We start from the raw sequence: 16,879 nt of genomic DNA, 5'->3' as shown, positions 1-16,879 counted from the left end.
TAAAGAGATAGTTCACCCAAATTACAAAATTGGTTTCCCTAACCTGTAAGCAGTTTATTTACAAGTTATGACAGCAATCCATGCTTTGGTGTAGTTTCCCTGGCAGTGGCTGGCACTGTTTCCAAATGCTAATGTTTTAGCATGTGGCAAAATCCCATTCAAGTCATGGGACCAAAATGAGCATTTTTCACACATCATGTTCAAATCATGCTAATATCAGTCCCATGACTTAAATGGGATTTGTGGCACAAATGCTAAAATGTAAGCATGTGGAAACAGTGTCAAGGAAACAAACCAAAGCATGGATTGCTGTCATACCTTGTCCATTGACCATTTATAGGGCAAGGAAACCAATACGTCATTTTGTAATTTGGGTGAACTATCCCTTCAACTGTAGCATGATGAACTACACATACCAATGTGTAAGGGATGTACACACAGACCAATGAAGTATATCCTCAGGTAATTCAAGTCAGGTAACAAATGCTTAATAACATACTGTAGATCAATATCTAGCATAGGTCTCCTTGATGTGAGATGACATAACACCTTTATAAGCACTAAATAACCATTCAATCAAAATGCCATTGGTGAAAGAGAATTTAAACTTGTCACATTCATTGCTATGAATGTGTTATGACGGCCTTTACATTACCAAAGGATACGGAAGGCGTATACTGAAAATAAAAGCTCTGGGGTGAAGTTTCCCTGAGGTACAAATCTAGGATCAGCTTCCCCGCCCCCAATCCTAACCTTAACCATTAGTTACGTAAATGTAAAACTGCTCCAACATCAGCGTCTAGGGTCAACTTCACCCTACACCAAGCCTACACCAAGATGATAAAAGGGTCAAAGGGGATAGTACCTTGTGGAGAGCCTCCTGGCTGTAGTGTCGTATGCCTTCCTCATACTGCCACCACCACTTGTTGCCTTAGAAAGAGACAGTATCCATGAAGGGGTGTCTTCCCAGCAGGCAAAACTGGTTGGAATGATGTCATTACAACAACCAGAAACTGGTTGAAATGACATCATTATGATGTCATTACAACCAGTTTTGCCTGCTGAGTTTGTCCTGGTGCTTACATAACGCAGCCAATACAAAAGACCAAGAGAAACTGAAGTCAGGTTATGCGGAAAGCATATTTTTTCTGTTGTGATTACGATCTACTTCTGTAGTCTTCATTATCATCACTGCGAGCTGCCAAACTTTTATGTCTAACTTTTGAAACCAAAAATCCCTGATGTTCCTTTTTGAACAAGTCCTCCATTATCTAAACCAACATCGACCTACCCAAGCCAGGCCCCTCTTTCAGAAAAAACTGCTCGCCCCAACAATGTGGCCACAGTAACTGACATGTGTGTGGAATGTGTGTGGAATGTGTGTGTGTGTGTGTGTGTGTGTGTGTAAAATGTGAAATATGCACAGATAGGGACTCTTTGCAGGCCGTTCTCCTGCTGGTTCCAGCACTTACCTTTGGCAGAGGAGGCTAGCGCACAGGTTGCCACGGCAATCAAAAGCCACCCCATAGTGGCGTGTGGTGTGCGGGGACAGCACAATGTGATGCACGGCCAGAGTGCACGGCCATTATATGAGGCCAACCTTATCTCCCCCACCCAAAACAGCTGAGTGACAAAGTCCGGGCCCAGTTATACAGAAAGCATAAAGGATCGGTCATAGAGCTAGTAGCACAAGGGAACTGACCTCCACACACAGCCAATTAGCCATTATTATAGACAGGACCGGCTTTAGTCTTTTGGAGGCCCTTAGCGCAATTTGGTTGCGAGGCCCCCCCACCAAGTGGATACATTTTTTTTGTTGTACATTTCCTGCAATTCTACACATTTTTGCCATGGGGTGTAGAGAAAATGTTGCACTGTTAAAGCAAGCTTTCTGCAGTTCTACGCATTTTGCCATCGGGCGGAGAGACAATTTTGGAATTTTTTAACAAATGTCATGCAATTCTACTCATTTTGCCATGGGGCACAGAGACATTGTTGCAGTTTTAAAGCAAATGTCGTGCAATTCTACACATTTTCCAACATATCCCATTATATGCTACAACAAAGATCATGTTATATGATCCCATGACATTTGGTTTGAAAAACTGGGCCCAGGTTATACAGTGGCTAGGATAAAGCTGGGGGACTACCACTTCTATGGGTACGGTACTGACGTGGACTACGAGACCGCTGTCATCCACTATAGGCTGGCCTCGGAGCAGCAGCACAGCGCTCAGGCCATGTTTAACCTGGGTTACATGCATGAGAAAGGCCTGGGCATCAAACAGGTTGGCACACGCACATAAACAAACTCATTCATACACACATGCAACCCTATAAGTCTAACCCCTTACTTTCCCCCTCCTGTAGGATATCCACCTGGCCAAGCGTTTCTACGACATGGCTGCCGAGGCTAGTCTCGAAGCCCAGGTGCTCGTCTTCCTGGCTCTGTGTAAACTGCGCCTGGTCTACACCCTGCAATACCTGCACGACCTCAACGTGAGTGTACAGTACAGAGCACTTCCTGGATCCGGTGCCTCTGGGAGTTTCATTTCCCTGGTTGTTTCCATTTCAACTCATGGGGGCCAGGCTCAATGTTTGAGGCTAACTTAATTTATTACATTTGTACAGGATTCATGGGATTGTACTAAGTTTGTTCAATGTAGTCAATGCTCTCTCTCTCTCTTTCTGCTCCCTCTGACCTCCCCTCTCTTTCTCCCCTCCCACCCTGTATCATCCTCCCTCCACCTCCACCAGATGAGTGAGGTGGTCAGTCAGGTGGACCTGGACCAGCTCCTGGGCCCTGAGTGGGACCTCTACCTAATGACGGTAATCGCCCTGCTGCTAGGCACCGTCATCGCCTACCGCCAGAGACAACACCAGGCAATGCCCTCTCCTCCCCCAGCCAGGCCTCCTCAGGCGCAGGCCCAACCTGAGGCCCAGGCCCAAACTGAGGCCCAGGCCCAACCTGAGGCCCAGCCGCAGCAGTGGGAGATAGAGATGGAGTGGGAAGAGAGAAAGGGAAGGCGATATCCTGACCCATACCCTCTACCTCTTCTCTGGGGGGGGGGGGGGGGGTTGGTGGGGTGGGTAAAGGAAGACTAACGTCCCATCTTGGGCACCACCTTTTCCCTCATGACTCCGGCATGTTGACCACAGACTGTAGGCTACTGAACAGGCCAGACTCGCCCTACTTAACTCTCCGTCTCTGTCAATGCTCTCAGACCTCCCAAGTTGAAGAATGAAGAAAGGAATCTGTGAGGGGGGGAGTGGAGTGGAGCAGGTTGATGGACAAGGCCATGGAACAGAGGCTGTAGAAAAGACAATATAAACTCGAAACCTCTTAGTGTGTGACTCAGGGTACCGGCAGCATAATCACTTCTCAGAACTAGCCACGTGGAGCGATCGAGGCATCTTCTTAATTATCATCCAATCTGGGAATGAAACTGTCTTGTTTTGTGCACTCTAGTACACAAGGTACGATATAATAGGTTACACACTATTTCCTTGTCTGCAATGAAACATTGGCCCAGGTCGTCGAAAGACTACATTTGGCTAATGGGGATCCTAATAAATACCAAAACTCTTCACTGTACACTGAGTGTACAAAACATTAAGAACACCTACTCTTTCCATGACAGACTGACCAGGTTAAAGCTCTGATGCTTTATTGATGTCACTTGTTAAATCCACTTCAATCAGTGTAGATGACGGGGAGGAGACAGGTTAAAGAAGGTTTTTTGAGCCTTGAGACAACTGAGACAAGGATTGCGTATAATGTGCCATTCAGAGGGTAAATGGGCAAGACAAAAGATTTAAGTGCCATTCAACGGGGTATGGCAGTAGGTGCCAGGCGCACCGGTTTGTGTCAAGAAATGCAGCGCTGTTGGGTTTTTCACGCTCACAGTTTCCCGTGTGTATCAAGAATGGTCTACCACCAAAAGGACATCCAGCCAACTTGACACAACTCTGTGAAGCATTGTAGTCAACATGGGCCAGTATCCCTGTTGAACGCTTTCGACACCTTGTAGAGTCCATGTCCTGACGAATTTAAGCTGTTCGGAGGGCAAAGGGGGGAGTGCAACTCAATATTAGGAAGGTGTTCTTAATTATGTTTTGTACACTCAGTGTATGTTATGGTTATAGTGACTCTTAACTTGACTTTTCTGTCTTGGCTGACGTAGCACTATCATAATAATGACACTACAGGTTATAAACACTTTGGGAAGTTGATGACAACTGACTATACAGCTGTTACAGAAACCAATTTAGGAAAATGTGTTTGCTTTTGGTATTCTTTGGCCATCTGCTTAAGTGTAATGTCCAGGGCATTGGGTAATTATTTTTCAACAAGGAGTTTTCTATTCCTGATTTAAATTCCAATCCACTCCCTGAATTGAAAGAAGTGAAATAAATTGAGCCCCCAACCCTAGTAAGGACAATGGTAAAGTCAGCTGTTGCTCATGCTCATGATATTGCGGGGTAGACCTGAGGACATTGGTGTCAGGTAACTTATGTTTGGACAGTGTATAAGGAAGTTATTTACTTCCTTTCATATCAATAATATTTGAATTTAGTATACATTTTTGTTTCGGGTTAAACAGTTGGAAATGAAATTGACATACTGTACTTCTTAAACGTATGGACTGAACAATGATTCAACCCCCCAGACATATGTACATTACTTTATAATCAGGCATAAGTGGTCACGTAGGGCCCCTGGCCGCTATGGGCCCCCGACTGCAAGTTCAAAATTTGGTTGTGCATCAGCAGCTTTTCTCTTCTTTTGTCAGTCAGACAGTCACTCAACTAGCCATGTCAGCTAACAATTTTTAGATTGATAATTCAGTCAGGCCAGTTATCATGACCATGCACTTGCCTTGAATTTTGGAGATCATTAGGGTACAAGGAGGTAACTGCCCCTCCCCCCTATAATTCACCACAAGATGTCACCCAATTATTTCCCCAACATTTCCCTAGCTGCCACTGCTCTTGCTAAAAAAAAGTCCTCTGTTGTCACGATCGTTATATGGTGGAAGAGAGGAGGACCAAAGCGCAGCGTGGTTTGAATACATCTTCTATTTTTAATGAAGACAAAAACAAAGAACACTTTACAAACTACAAAAAACAACAAAAGTGACGCTATAATTCAAAATAGTGCTGACACTAAACACTACACATAGACATTGACAATAACCCACGAACTACCCAATGAATATGGCTGCCTAAATATGTTTCCCAATCAGAGACAACGATAGACAGCTGTCTCTAATTGAGAACCAATCTAAGCAACCATAGACATACATACACCTAGACTAGACACTGCCCCATAAACATACAAAAAACCCTATACAATACAAAACACATACATCCCCCATGTCACACCTGACCTAACTAAAATAATAAAGAAAACAAAGATAACTAAGGCCAGGGCGTGACATCTGTGTCATCACAACTTTTGGAGATATTTCAACAAAACGATTTTGTAGATATATTCCAATGAAGTTAGATCTATACAAGTAGAAAAGCCAAAATAAATAATCCACTTGTTAAGAGAGAGAGAAAAATATATACTTTTTTTGTAAAGTAGTAATATGTTGGATGAGTGTGTTGGGGGCAATATTTACACAATGACTAGCCCGGTTAGCGCTAGTTTATGCTAACTTTCTAGCTAACAACTTTACTAGCAGTAAATGCTAGCCAGCTAGCTAGTTAGCATAAGCTACCAGATCTTCTCAGGTAAAATACATGAAAAAAGATAACGTAACTTAATTGCACTTGCAAATGTTTCCACTAGTGACTGATAGCTTTACAGTTAATGCTACTTTATAGCCTTTTAGCTATTTTACACAGAATTTATGTTATATAGCTAGATAGCGAGCTACGTTTTTGAGTTTGAGCTTATTTACATTTTTGCAGGGACAGTGCACATTAATCAACGTTTCAATAGTGACGGATTTATCCAGCTTGGTAAAGTTCTACCGCAGTTCCTAGGCATGTTTTAAGAGAGAGTTTTTCAATTGGCATCTCTCCCCCTGTTTTCAGTCACAGGTGGGGACTGTATTAGGTGTGAGCTGTGTAGGAGGTGGGCTCATGAGTTGTGCTCCAATTTTACTGGGGATAGTTTTATTTGTGACCTATTTACAAATTAGATTTGTGCAATAACAGAGCACAAGAGTTGCCACAATGTTACACTGAATTAATTAGTTAAGTTATTGTCACGTTCCTGACCTATTTATGTTAGTTTGTTATGTGTGTTAGTTGGTCAGGACGTGAGGTTGGGTGGGCATTCTATGTTTTCTGTTTCTGTGTTGGTTTTGGGTTGCCTGGTATGGCTCTTAATTAGAGGCAGGTGTTTGGCGTTCCTCTAATTAAGAGTCATATTTAGGTAGGCGTTGTCACAGTGTTCGTTGTGGGTGATTGTCTTCCGTGTCTGTGTAATTGTTTGCACCATAAGGGACTGTTACGGTTTGTTCGGTTTGTGTAGTCTAATTGTCCTATTCGTGAGTTCTTCTTGTTTTATGTAAGTTCTTCGTATAGGTCTGTCTACACCGTTTTGTTGTTTTGTTAGTTTATACAAGTTCGTGTCTTTGTTAAATAAATATGTGTTCAAACTTCGCTGCGCCTTGGTTCCCTCAATACTCCTCCTCTTCCGAAGATGGAGAGGAGGAGGACCCCCGTTACAGAATCACCCACCAAATCTCCACAACCAAGCAGCGGAGTAAACGGAGTAAGGGACAGGAAAAGAAGGAGGAATGGACTTGGGACGATATATTGGACGGGAAAGGTTGCTACACATGGGAGATCCTGGCTGGTAGGGATCGCCTCCCATGGGAACAGCTGGAGGCACTGAGGAGAGCAGAGGCTACCGGAGAGAGGAACCGGAGTTATGAGGGAATGCGTCTTGCACGGAAGCCCAAAAAGCCCGTGAGTAACACCCAAAAATTTCTTGGGGGGGGGGTTAAGAGGTAGTGGGCCAAGGGCAGGTAGGAGACCTGCGCCCACTTCCCAGGCTTACCGTGGAGAGCGGGAGTACGGGCAGGCGCTGTGTTACGCAGTAGAGCACACGGTCTCTCCTGTACGAGTGCATAGCCCAGTGCGGGTTATTCCACCTCCCCGCACTGGTAGGGCTAGATTGGGCATTGAGCCAGGTGTCATGAGGCCGGCTCAACGCGTCTGGTCTCCAGTGCGTCTCCTGAGCCCTGTTCCTCCTCCTCGCACTCTCCCTGTAGTGCGTGTATCCAGTTCGGTGCCTCCAGTTCCGGCACCACGCACTAAGCCTCCTGTGCGTCTCCAGAGCCCTGTACACACTGTTTCTTCTCCCCCTACTAATCCTGATGTGCTTGTCCTCAGCCCGGTGTCACCAGTGCCGGTACCACGCACCAGGTATAGAGTGGGCTTTGAGAGTACAGTGTGCCCTGTCCCTGCTCCCCGCACTAGTATGAAGGTGCGTGTCCTTAGCCCGGTGCCTCCGGTTCCGGCACCACGCACCAGGTCTACAGTGCGCCTTATCCGGCCAGAGCCATCCGTCTCCCCAGCGCCATCTGAGCCATCCGTCTCCCCAGCGCCATCTGAGCCATCCGTCTCCCCAGCGCCATCTGAGCCATCCGTCTCCCCAGCGCCATCTGAGCCATCCGTCTCCCCAGCGCCATCTGAGCCATCCGTCTCCCCAGCGCCATCTGAGCCATCCGTCTCCCCAGCGCCGTCTGAGCCATCCGTCTCCCCAGCGCCGTCTGAGCCATCCGTCTCCCCAGCGCCGTCTGAGCCATCCGTCTCCCCAGCGCCATCTGAGCCATCCGTCTCCCCAGCGCCATCTGAGCCATCCGTCTCCCCAGCGCCGTCTGAGCCATCCGTCTCCCCAGCGCCGTCTGAGCCATCCGTCTCCCCAGCGCCGTCTGAGCCATCCGTCTCCCCAGCGCCGTCTGAGCCATCCGTCTCCCCAGCGCCGTCTGAGCCATCCGTCTCCCCAGCGCCGTCTGAGCCATCCGTCTGCAATGAGCCTGCAAAGCCGCCCGTCTGCCATGAGCCTGCAGAGCCGTCCGCCAGACAGGAGCCGCTAGAGCCGTCCGCCAGACAGGAGCCGCTAGAGCCGTCCGCCAGACAGGAGCCGCTAGAGCCGTCCGCCAGACAGGAGCCGCTAGAGCCGCCCGCCAGACAGGAGCCGCTAGAGCCGCCCGCCAGACAGGAGCCGCTAGAGCCGCCAGAGCCGCCCGCCAGACAGGATCCGCCAGAGCCGCCCGCCAGACAGGATCCGCCAGAGCCGCCCGCCAGACAGGATCCGCCAGAGCCGCCCGCCAGACAGGATCCGCCAGAGCCGCCCGCCAGACAGGATCCGCCAGAGCCGCCCGCCAGACAGGATCCGCCAGAGCCGCCCGCCAGACAGGATCCGCCAGAGCCGCCCGCCAGACAGGATCCGCCAGAGCCGCCCGCCAGACAGGATCCGCCAGAGCCGCCCGCCAGACAGGATCCGCCAGAGCCGCCCGCCAGACAGGATCCGCCAGAGCCGCCCGCCAGACAGGATCCGCCAGAGCCGCCCGCCAGACAGGATCCGCCAGAGCCGCCCGCCAGACAGGATCCGCCAGAGCCGCCCGCCAGACAGGATCCGCCAGAGCCGCCAACCAGACAGGATCTGCCAGAGCCGCCAACCAGACAGGATCTGCCAGAGCCGCCAACCAGACAGGATCGGCCAGAGCCGCCAACCAGACAGGATCGGCCAGAGCCGCCAGCGAGCCATGAGCGGCCAGAGCCGCCAGCGAGCCATGAGCGGCCAGAGCCGCCAGCGAGCCATGAGCGTCGAGAGCCGTCAGCCAGCCATGAGCGTCGAGAGCCGCCAGCGAGCCATGAGCGTCGAGAGCCGTCAGCCAGCCATGAGCGTCGAGAGCCGTCAGCCAGCCATGAGCGTCGTGAGCCGTCAGCCAGCCATGAGCGTCGAGAGCCGTCAGCCAGCCATGAGCGTCGAGAGCCGTCAGCCAGCCATGAGCGTCGAGAGCCGTCAGCCAGCCATGAGCGTCGAGAGCCGTCAGCCAGCCATGAGCGTCGAGAGCCGTCAGCCAGCCATGAGCGTCGAGAGCCGTCAGCCAGCCATGAGCGTCGAGAGCCGTCAGCCAGCCATGAGCGTCGAGAGCCGTCAGCCAGCCATGAGCGTCGAGAGCCGTCAGCCTGCCATGAGCGTCCAGATTTGTCAGTCAGCCAGGAGCTGCCCTTCAGCCAGAAATGGCTATATACCCAGAACTGCCCCTCAGTCCGGAGCTGTCTCTCTGTCCGGAGCTGCCTTTCAGTCCGGAGTTGCCCCTCTATTATGATCTCCCTCTCTATCTTGATCTACCTCTTTATTCTTATCTATCCCTCTGTCTTGATTTATCCCTCTGTCCCGGTGCTGTCCCTGTCATGGATGTTACAAAGAGGATTTTGTGGGGGTAAGATATGGGTGGACATTTTTAGGGGTAGATGGAGGTTGGGATTGACTATGGTGGGGTGGGGACCTCGCCCGGAGCCTGAGCCACCACCGTGGTCAGATGCCCACCCAGACCCTCCCCTAGACTTTGTGCTGGTGCGCCCGGAGTTCGCACCTTATGGGGGGGGTTATGTCACATTCCTGACCTATTTATGTTAGTTTGTTATGTGTGTTAGTTGGTCAGGACGTGAGGTTGGGTGGGCATTCTATGTTTTCTGTGTTGGTTTTGGGTTGCCTGGTATGGCTCTTAATTAGAGGCAGGTGTTTGGCGTTCCTCTAATTAAGAGTCATATTTAGGTAGGCGTTGTCACAGTGTTCGTTGTGGGTGATTGTCTTCCGTGTCTGTGTAATTGTTTGCACCATACGGGACTGTTACGGTTTGTTCGGTTTGTGTAGTCTAATTGTCCTATTCGTGCGTTCTTCTTGTTTTATGTAAGTTCGTCGTATAGGTCTGTCTACACCGTTTTGTTAGTTTATACAAGTTTGTGTCTTTGTTAAATAAATATGTGTTCAAACTTCGCTGCGCCTTGGTTCCCTCAATACTCCTCCTCTTCCGAAGATGGAGAGGAGGAGGACCGCCGTTACAGTTATGTGTTATAATTATTAAATGTTATATTCCAATGTCATTTAATGTTATCAGTTATATCACATTCCAATTAATATTATTTTATGAATTAAAAACAACTATCGAAAAGAAAGAACAAAGAAAATGAATGTGCAGGTGAGTTAAGAGGGACTTAAAAAGAGGGACACATCAAATCTCCCCATAGTGCAGATATTAATTGTGACATGTGCAACACCATTGCCCTCCCATATTTTATTGAAATAATTACAATTGCCCCAGTACTTTTTAAACACACTCCTTTTCTAAAAACAACATTTCATGAAACACCTATAAAAGTGTAAACTGTAGCCCTTTATTTCCATTTATAGTTTATTCGCCTAAGCATGACCTTCTATCCAAATACAATTATTTTCCCAAATGTTGCTTTTTTTGTGTCAGCAATTATATTTCACACTTAGATTGGAAATGTTGTTATATTCAAGTTTTGCCGCTCAATAAAATATTATTTACTCCTATGTCAAATCCGAAATTCTGCAACTGCAGCATACCTGTCAGATGTGTTGTTGCCTACCCTTACCACCTGGGGACGGCCCGTCAGGAAGTTCAGGATCCAGTTGCAGAGGGAGCTGTTTAGTCCCAGGGTCGTTAGCTTAGTGATGAGCTTTGTGGGCATTATGTTGTTGAATGGTGAGCTGTAGTCAATGAACAGCATTCTCACATAGGTGTTCATTTTGTCCAGGTGGGCAAGAGCAGTGTGGAGTGTGCTTGAGATTGCGTCATCTGTGGATCTGTTGGGGCGGTATGCGAATTGGAGTGGGTCTAGGGTTTCTGGCATGATGGTGCTGATGTGAGCCATGACCAGCCTTTCAAGTATTTCATGGCTACAGATGTGAGTGCTACGGAGGTGATAGTCATTTAGACAGGTAACCTTTGTGTTCTTGGGCACAGAGACTATGGTAGTCTGCTTGAAACATGTAGGTGTTACAGACTGGGAGAGGTTGAAAATGAAAACACTTGCCAGCTGGTCAGCACATGCTCTGAGTACACGTCCTGGTAATCCGGCTGGCATTCGACCTTGTGAAGGTTAACCTGTTTAAAGGTCTTACTCACATTGGCTACGAAGTGCGTGATCACACAGTGTTGCTTGCCTCAAAGCAAGCATAGAGGACATTTAGCTTGTCTGGTAGGCTCGCGTCACAGGGCAGCTTGCGGCTGGGTTTCCATTTGTAATCCGTGGTAGTTTGCAAACCCTGCCACATCCGACGAGCATCAGAGCTGGTATAGTAGGATTTGATTTTAGTCCTGTATTGACACTATGCCTGTCTGATGTTTTGTCAGAGGGCTTAGCGTGATTTCTTATAAGCGTCCGGATTAGTGTCCCGCTCATTTTGAGTGCTTTTGCCGGGACTAAGGTAATGGCCAGCAAGATGTTCTCCCTCCAGTTCCAATTTTTAAACAACATCTTGAGGAGCACGAAGGAGGGGAGCATAGCTCGAAATGGACTGACCCAAGCCTGCACTATATATGTGTTGTGGTCAGGGGAGGAAGTAGAGGTGAGTGAATGACACTTTCCATCATGTGTTTTCCATCCAGAGGTCATGTTATTAACACAAACCTGTACTGTTGTCGTATGTGTTTCATGAAATTAGTGCATCTACTATGTCAGCTCCATCCCACAGACACTCTACAGCCCGCAGCATATCTCACTCAACGCGCAGTCGCTCTCCCCCTGCCAGTAGGCCCTCTCCTCCAGCACCCAGTCGCCGTCCCCCTGAGGAAGAGTATGTTTTGGGGGGAATTTCTGTTACATTTAAATACAATACTAGGTTGGTCAGATGATAAATCACATTTACAATGTAGCATGTATTTTTGTGCCCTCTTTAGCGAGTTTAAAAATAGCATTTAACAGTCAGTTAGTCCTTGCATCCAGAGCTACGTAAATGGATTTGAGTGATACAATTTCTCAAAACCCAAGTTTTAGTACTATGTATGACGGGACTGGAGTTATTTAAAGTGATGATTAAGGATTGTTACTTTATAAATATACAAAACCAGTCATCTTGTTGACACAACTGTGATGCTTCTGTTTCAGACCAGACCTGAAGGATTGGCTGGTGGCCCTGAGGTCAAAAGTAGATTTCAACAAACCTGTCGGCAATGTTGTCAATGTGGTCAGGGCAATGGTGCTGGAAAGTGCTAAACGGACTTTCAACTGAAGATAAATGTTATTCTTGTGGACACGTGTGGAAAAGGCGAAGAAGCAATGGAGGCTGGTGGGCCGTCCCGTGAATTCGTCAGGCTTCTTATTAAAGTCATTCTGAATCCAATTTTTTTGTTGTACGAGAGGACCAGAAAAGCCTGGCACTTGACTCCATAGGTATGGTCATCATTTATTTTCATTTATACCCTGAAGACAGCTTGTCTGTCGAAATGTTGGACATAAATATTTTTGCATCTGAGCTCCTAGAGTGTGCGGCTCTCCTTTATTTTTTTAGGGGTGGGGCCATGTGCCTTCTCCGATCGACTCTTCTGCTAGTTATCAGGGAAGCTGACCCCACTGCGCACACTGGCAGAGGTGGATGATGAGGAGCTGCGTGGAATCTGTATGGGTATGTACGACGGTGCCCACTGCTGTTTGAAGTGTTGTACTAAAACACGCTCTTCATTTGGCAGCCTCTAACTCTATTGATGATGCATTGTGTGACAGCTGCCAAGCCCAGAAACGGCACCTTCAAGCTTAGCGTCAGTTTCATGTCAACATGGCCCAAGCAGTGGTGGGGCAGCAATGTTTGTATTCTGTTGATTTTGGATAGCAATTGGCTGTCAGTGGAGCACAATAAAATGACATTGCTGTCCTTGTATTGTAAAATGTCACACTTAACAGTGATTCTGCTTTGTTAACATGCAATATGATTGAGGTGACTAAGTTCCATTCAGAATCACATTTTGAATAACAAATTCCTAATTGTACTTCTCAATCACAGCTAAAACTGACTAAATGACTCAGTGGTGGATCATAGTGTAATCTCAGGTATTTGTGGAGAAATGTATTCTGCAATTTGTTTGTCATCTATGCTAATGATCACATTTGCTCTTTTAAAAAGGTTTAAAGAGGGTCTAATGACCCTTGGTGTCCTCGACACATTACAGTCCAGCACCGCCGCAATGAGAACTGAATGGTGGCTTTAAAACAGCCTTGTTTAAGACATGTATAGGCATTCATCTAGGTTGTTTAGTTGGAGCATTTAAAAGTAAAAATGGCTTAATTTATTATTTTTTATTTCTTAGGGAGAGATGCATTCATCAAGCCAGAGGAGGAGGGGGGAGAAACTATCCCTCTAACTCTTGAAGATGTACTGGTTTTTGCCACTGAGGCATCAAAGATCCCACCGTTTGGTTTTGATGACAAGTCAACCATCGAGTTCCTACACTCAACAGTGTTGCAGGAACAAAAAATGATCTTCCCAGAGGCCAACACATGTGCGTTAAAGTTGTGGCTCCCTGTGCATGCCACTTAGGAGGACTTTATGAAGTGGATGACCTACCTCCGGTATCCAACAGTCACCAACCTTTGGAAAGGCCTGAAAGAGGCACAGACAATCTGGGGAGTAGTTGCTGTGTGTCTTTCAATATCTGGACATGTTGTTCCAGAAACAGACAGCAGAGGGAGTTATTTGCTTGTATGTACATCTGTTGTTTTGTTGATAGGAAAAATAGTAGAGTGAATAATATGTGAACGCTTGGTCGAATAGAAACGTGAAGAAAAATGCCCTAAGGAACATAATATACACTGTGTACAAAACAAGGACACCTTCCTAATATTGAGTTGCACACCCCTTTGCCCTCAGAACAGCCAAAACAGCAACATCACAGACAGCAGAAGTCTTAGCATCGACCATTCAGTAATCACGCACCGAGAAGACACTTGTTTTCCTTATCTGTCTTGAAGATATGTTGTATCATGTGATTACGCTTTAACTGATTTGTGCCATTCTCAATGTCATTGTTGTGTCACTAAGATATCCTGGCATTTCCAACCAGTAGTGTGTGATCTTCTTTGAAATCTTAAAAAGAAACAGGATATAAAAAATGTATTTGTTATTCCACAAAGCAATATGGGGTATGTTCAACCCGGTATGTTCAACCCATCATTTTTCAATATTGAAGGAGTTCAGCACTGATTATGTCAGTGTGGTTATGTTGACCCATATACCTACACTGCAGACAATAATGTTTTTGCTTGGTCATTTGTCTGCTTGGAGGGGAATAGAGATGTCTGCCAAGTGAATGTTGTTAAAGTAAGAAATATTGATGCCGTTTATCTTTAAGGAAGGGAGTCGATCAGTTTATCACCAGCCTCCTGTCCCTACACCCTTTACAGAACTGTTATGTAACGGTCTTAAATTGTTGTGTTTAGTCCTTGTTATTGCTAGAAGGGATACATTTGAAGTTTACTGAGTTAGATCAAATGGTACAACGTTTATAATGTAAGTAAACCGCTTAGGAATTTATGTATGTCCACAGAAGTGATATTTCCTTTTGCCATAGCTCTTTGCCTTGGCTTTGTTGTTAAGCAGGACCATTTTTTTTTAGCTCTGTTGTATCTGTAAATATAGTACAGATACAAGTTGTGTTTGAGGAGTTATCAAAATTTGCAAAAGCTCAAAAGTTAGAACAAACATTGAAGTATTATTACAAAAGGTAACACATGTATGCAGTAAGATGTTTCCTTTGGTTTTTGTTCATACCACAAGTCACTTTTACAGGTGTAATTTTGTAAACATTATACTGTAATACAGTCCTTGTATTTGTACAGAAATACTCAAATTGCATGTTTTACAAGGGACATATAGTTGTGCTTGGAAGCCCTGTGAACAACCATGTAATGCCAGCATACTCAAAGTATTTCAACTAAAGTATGTCCGACCTCAGTTCTTATAAGCATAAGTATTCAAACATAAAGAGGGACGTTACAACAGTGAGGAATGATATTCAATGCACAAATGTGAACAGAGCTACATTTCTAGAACATAGCTGAGGAAAGCCAATTCTTTGTCAGATTGGTGCCAGAGCTGACATGTCCACTAATCCCAAACCAGGATCAATCTAATCCCAGAGAATGAGTTCACGCCATTGACAGAGCACTAAACACACTGACCCTCCTGAATTGTCACAGTACTGAACAAGGATGCTGTACTGTTATCTTTCCACTGTTTCTGCCCCCTGACCTCTAGTTACATTCTCTTCCTTCAGATTCCTTGTAGAGAGGAGGGAGGGAGAGGCAGCAGCTGGCAAATGTAATCCATTCCCATGTAATAAAGTGACCTTGGGGTCAGCGGTGCACTGAGGGTAGCTACGTGTTCTACTGAATGAATCACCCTCTACCCAGGTCACCACAACATTATCCACTGTATTGTGTTTTGTCACTTTACCTTTTTCACTTTGACAATCTATTGTATCTCTTTCACTCCAACTGATGTCTGATGAATTCCATGGCTCAAAATGGCATTACATATTACCCAGGTTGGCGCTACGCATTGGTGGTGAATGCGGAGAGTTTATGCTGCATGCGATGTAAAAGCCCTTTGAGCACCTGGTGAAAGACCACTATGTAAATCCAATCCATTATTGACTGAATGTTTAGGAAGTGTAACTCCAAGATGCACTACAACACCACCACTTGGCCTACCAGTATGTTGAGCTAAATTACAGAAAAGCATTTATTTGAATAATTCAGTTTTATTTAGTGGCTGTTATTAGAGCATGCTTCTTGAATGTTTTTTTTTACAGAAAATTGCTTCTTAGAGGAAACACTGTCTCAACCTTTTACTGATGATAACATTTCAAAATTGTGGATGTAGGCCTGTGTGACTGTCAGATTATTTAGGGCAGGGGTACTCAAGTATTTGACCCCGTTCTGGGTCCACGTGCAGTACTGACCTCGTTCTGGGTCCGCGCACCGTATTGACCCCGTTCTGGGTCCGGACCACGGTCCGCCAGTTGAGTATGGGGGTGATTTATGGTAGATCTTATTTAGTTTAGATGATTCAATTATTTTACTTATATTAAGGCCGTAAAATGCTCCGAGGCCCATTCATTGCCCTCTTTCACACATCCGAGTAATGCGCGAATGTAAAAAATGATGTAATCCAATACAAATGGATCTACTCCCTTCACAGCACAAATAAGTGCCTCATTGAATTATTTTCCAAACAAGGATAGACTGATTCCTCATCTCATAGAGCACCATTATTTTAATAGGAGCCTTGCTGGGGAGAGATAGTGGTGGAGTAGTTATTGTGATGGCCAAATACCGACCGGACACGTGCTATGATTACAACTTTTAATAACTGGCTAGAACAATTTAGCAAAATAAAAATTGTTAGCTGACATGGGTAATTGAGTGACTGACAAAATAAACTGCTGCTGCACAACCACATTTCGAACTTGCACCTCGTGTACTATTCTAACTTAACAGTAAGTTTGACATAACAGAATTCTCATGTCCAACAGCTGACTTTACCATTGTCCTTAAGAGGGTTTGGGTGGATTGGAACTCAATCAGGAATCTAAAAATCCTTGTTGGAAAAAAATGTATCTCACCAAATCTGGTCATGGTCATTACACTTAAGCAGATGGCTAAGGAATACCAAAAAACAAACATGTTCCTAAATTGGTTTCTGTAACAGCTGTATAGTCAGTTATCAACTGCCCAATGTGTTTATAACACGCTATGTCATTATGAAAGAAACGTCAAGAGTCACTATAACCATAACATACACTGAGTGTACAAAACATTAAGAACACCTTAATATTGACTTGCATTCCCCCTTTTGCCCTCAGAACAGCCTCAATTCGCT

General features: G+C 45.9%; 1 protein-coding gene across 1 annotated transcript; it reads left to right on the top strand.

Moving 5' to 3' along the window:
• Positions 1–418: 418 nt before the first annotated feature.
• LOC129817103 (protein sel-1 homolog 1-like) lies at positions 419–3,261 on the top strand. Its single transcript, XM_055872053.1, has 5 exons — positions 419–431; positions 2,116–2,288; positions 2,371–2,499; positions 2,758–3,005; positions 3,225–3,261. Exons 1-5 carry the CDS (start codon positions 419–421, stop codon positions 3,259–3,261), a joined length of 600 nt encoding a protein of 199 aa, XP_055728028.1.
• Positions 3,262–16,879: the final 13,618 nt, after the last annotated feature.

The sequence above is a fragment of the Salvelinus fontinalis genome, chromosome 20 (assembly GCF_029448725.1).
Source record: "Salvelinus fontinalis isolate EN_2023a chromosome 20, ASM2944872v1, whole genome shotgun sequence".
Classification (NCBI taxonomy): domain Eukaryota; kingdom Metazoa; phylum Chordata; class Actinopteri; order Salmoniformes; family Salmonidae; genus Salvelinus; species Salvelinus fontinalis.
This window is presented reverse-complemented; position numbering and strand designations above follow the sequence as displayed.

Excerpts from the sequence above, each read along its gene's own strand:
- LOC129817103 (XM_055872053.1), top strand. Across the intron at positions 2,500-2,757 it reads AATACCTGCACGACCTCAAC|ATGAGTGAGGTGGTCAGTCA; the intron begins GTGAGTGTACAG and ends CACCTCCACCAG. Across the intron at positions 3,006-3,224 it reads CAGTGGGAGATAGAGATGGA|ACCTCCCAAGTTGAAGAATG; the intron begins GTGGGAAGAGAG and ends CAATGCTCTCAG.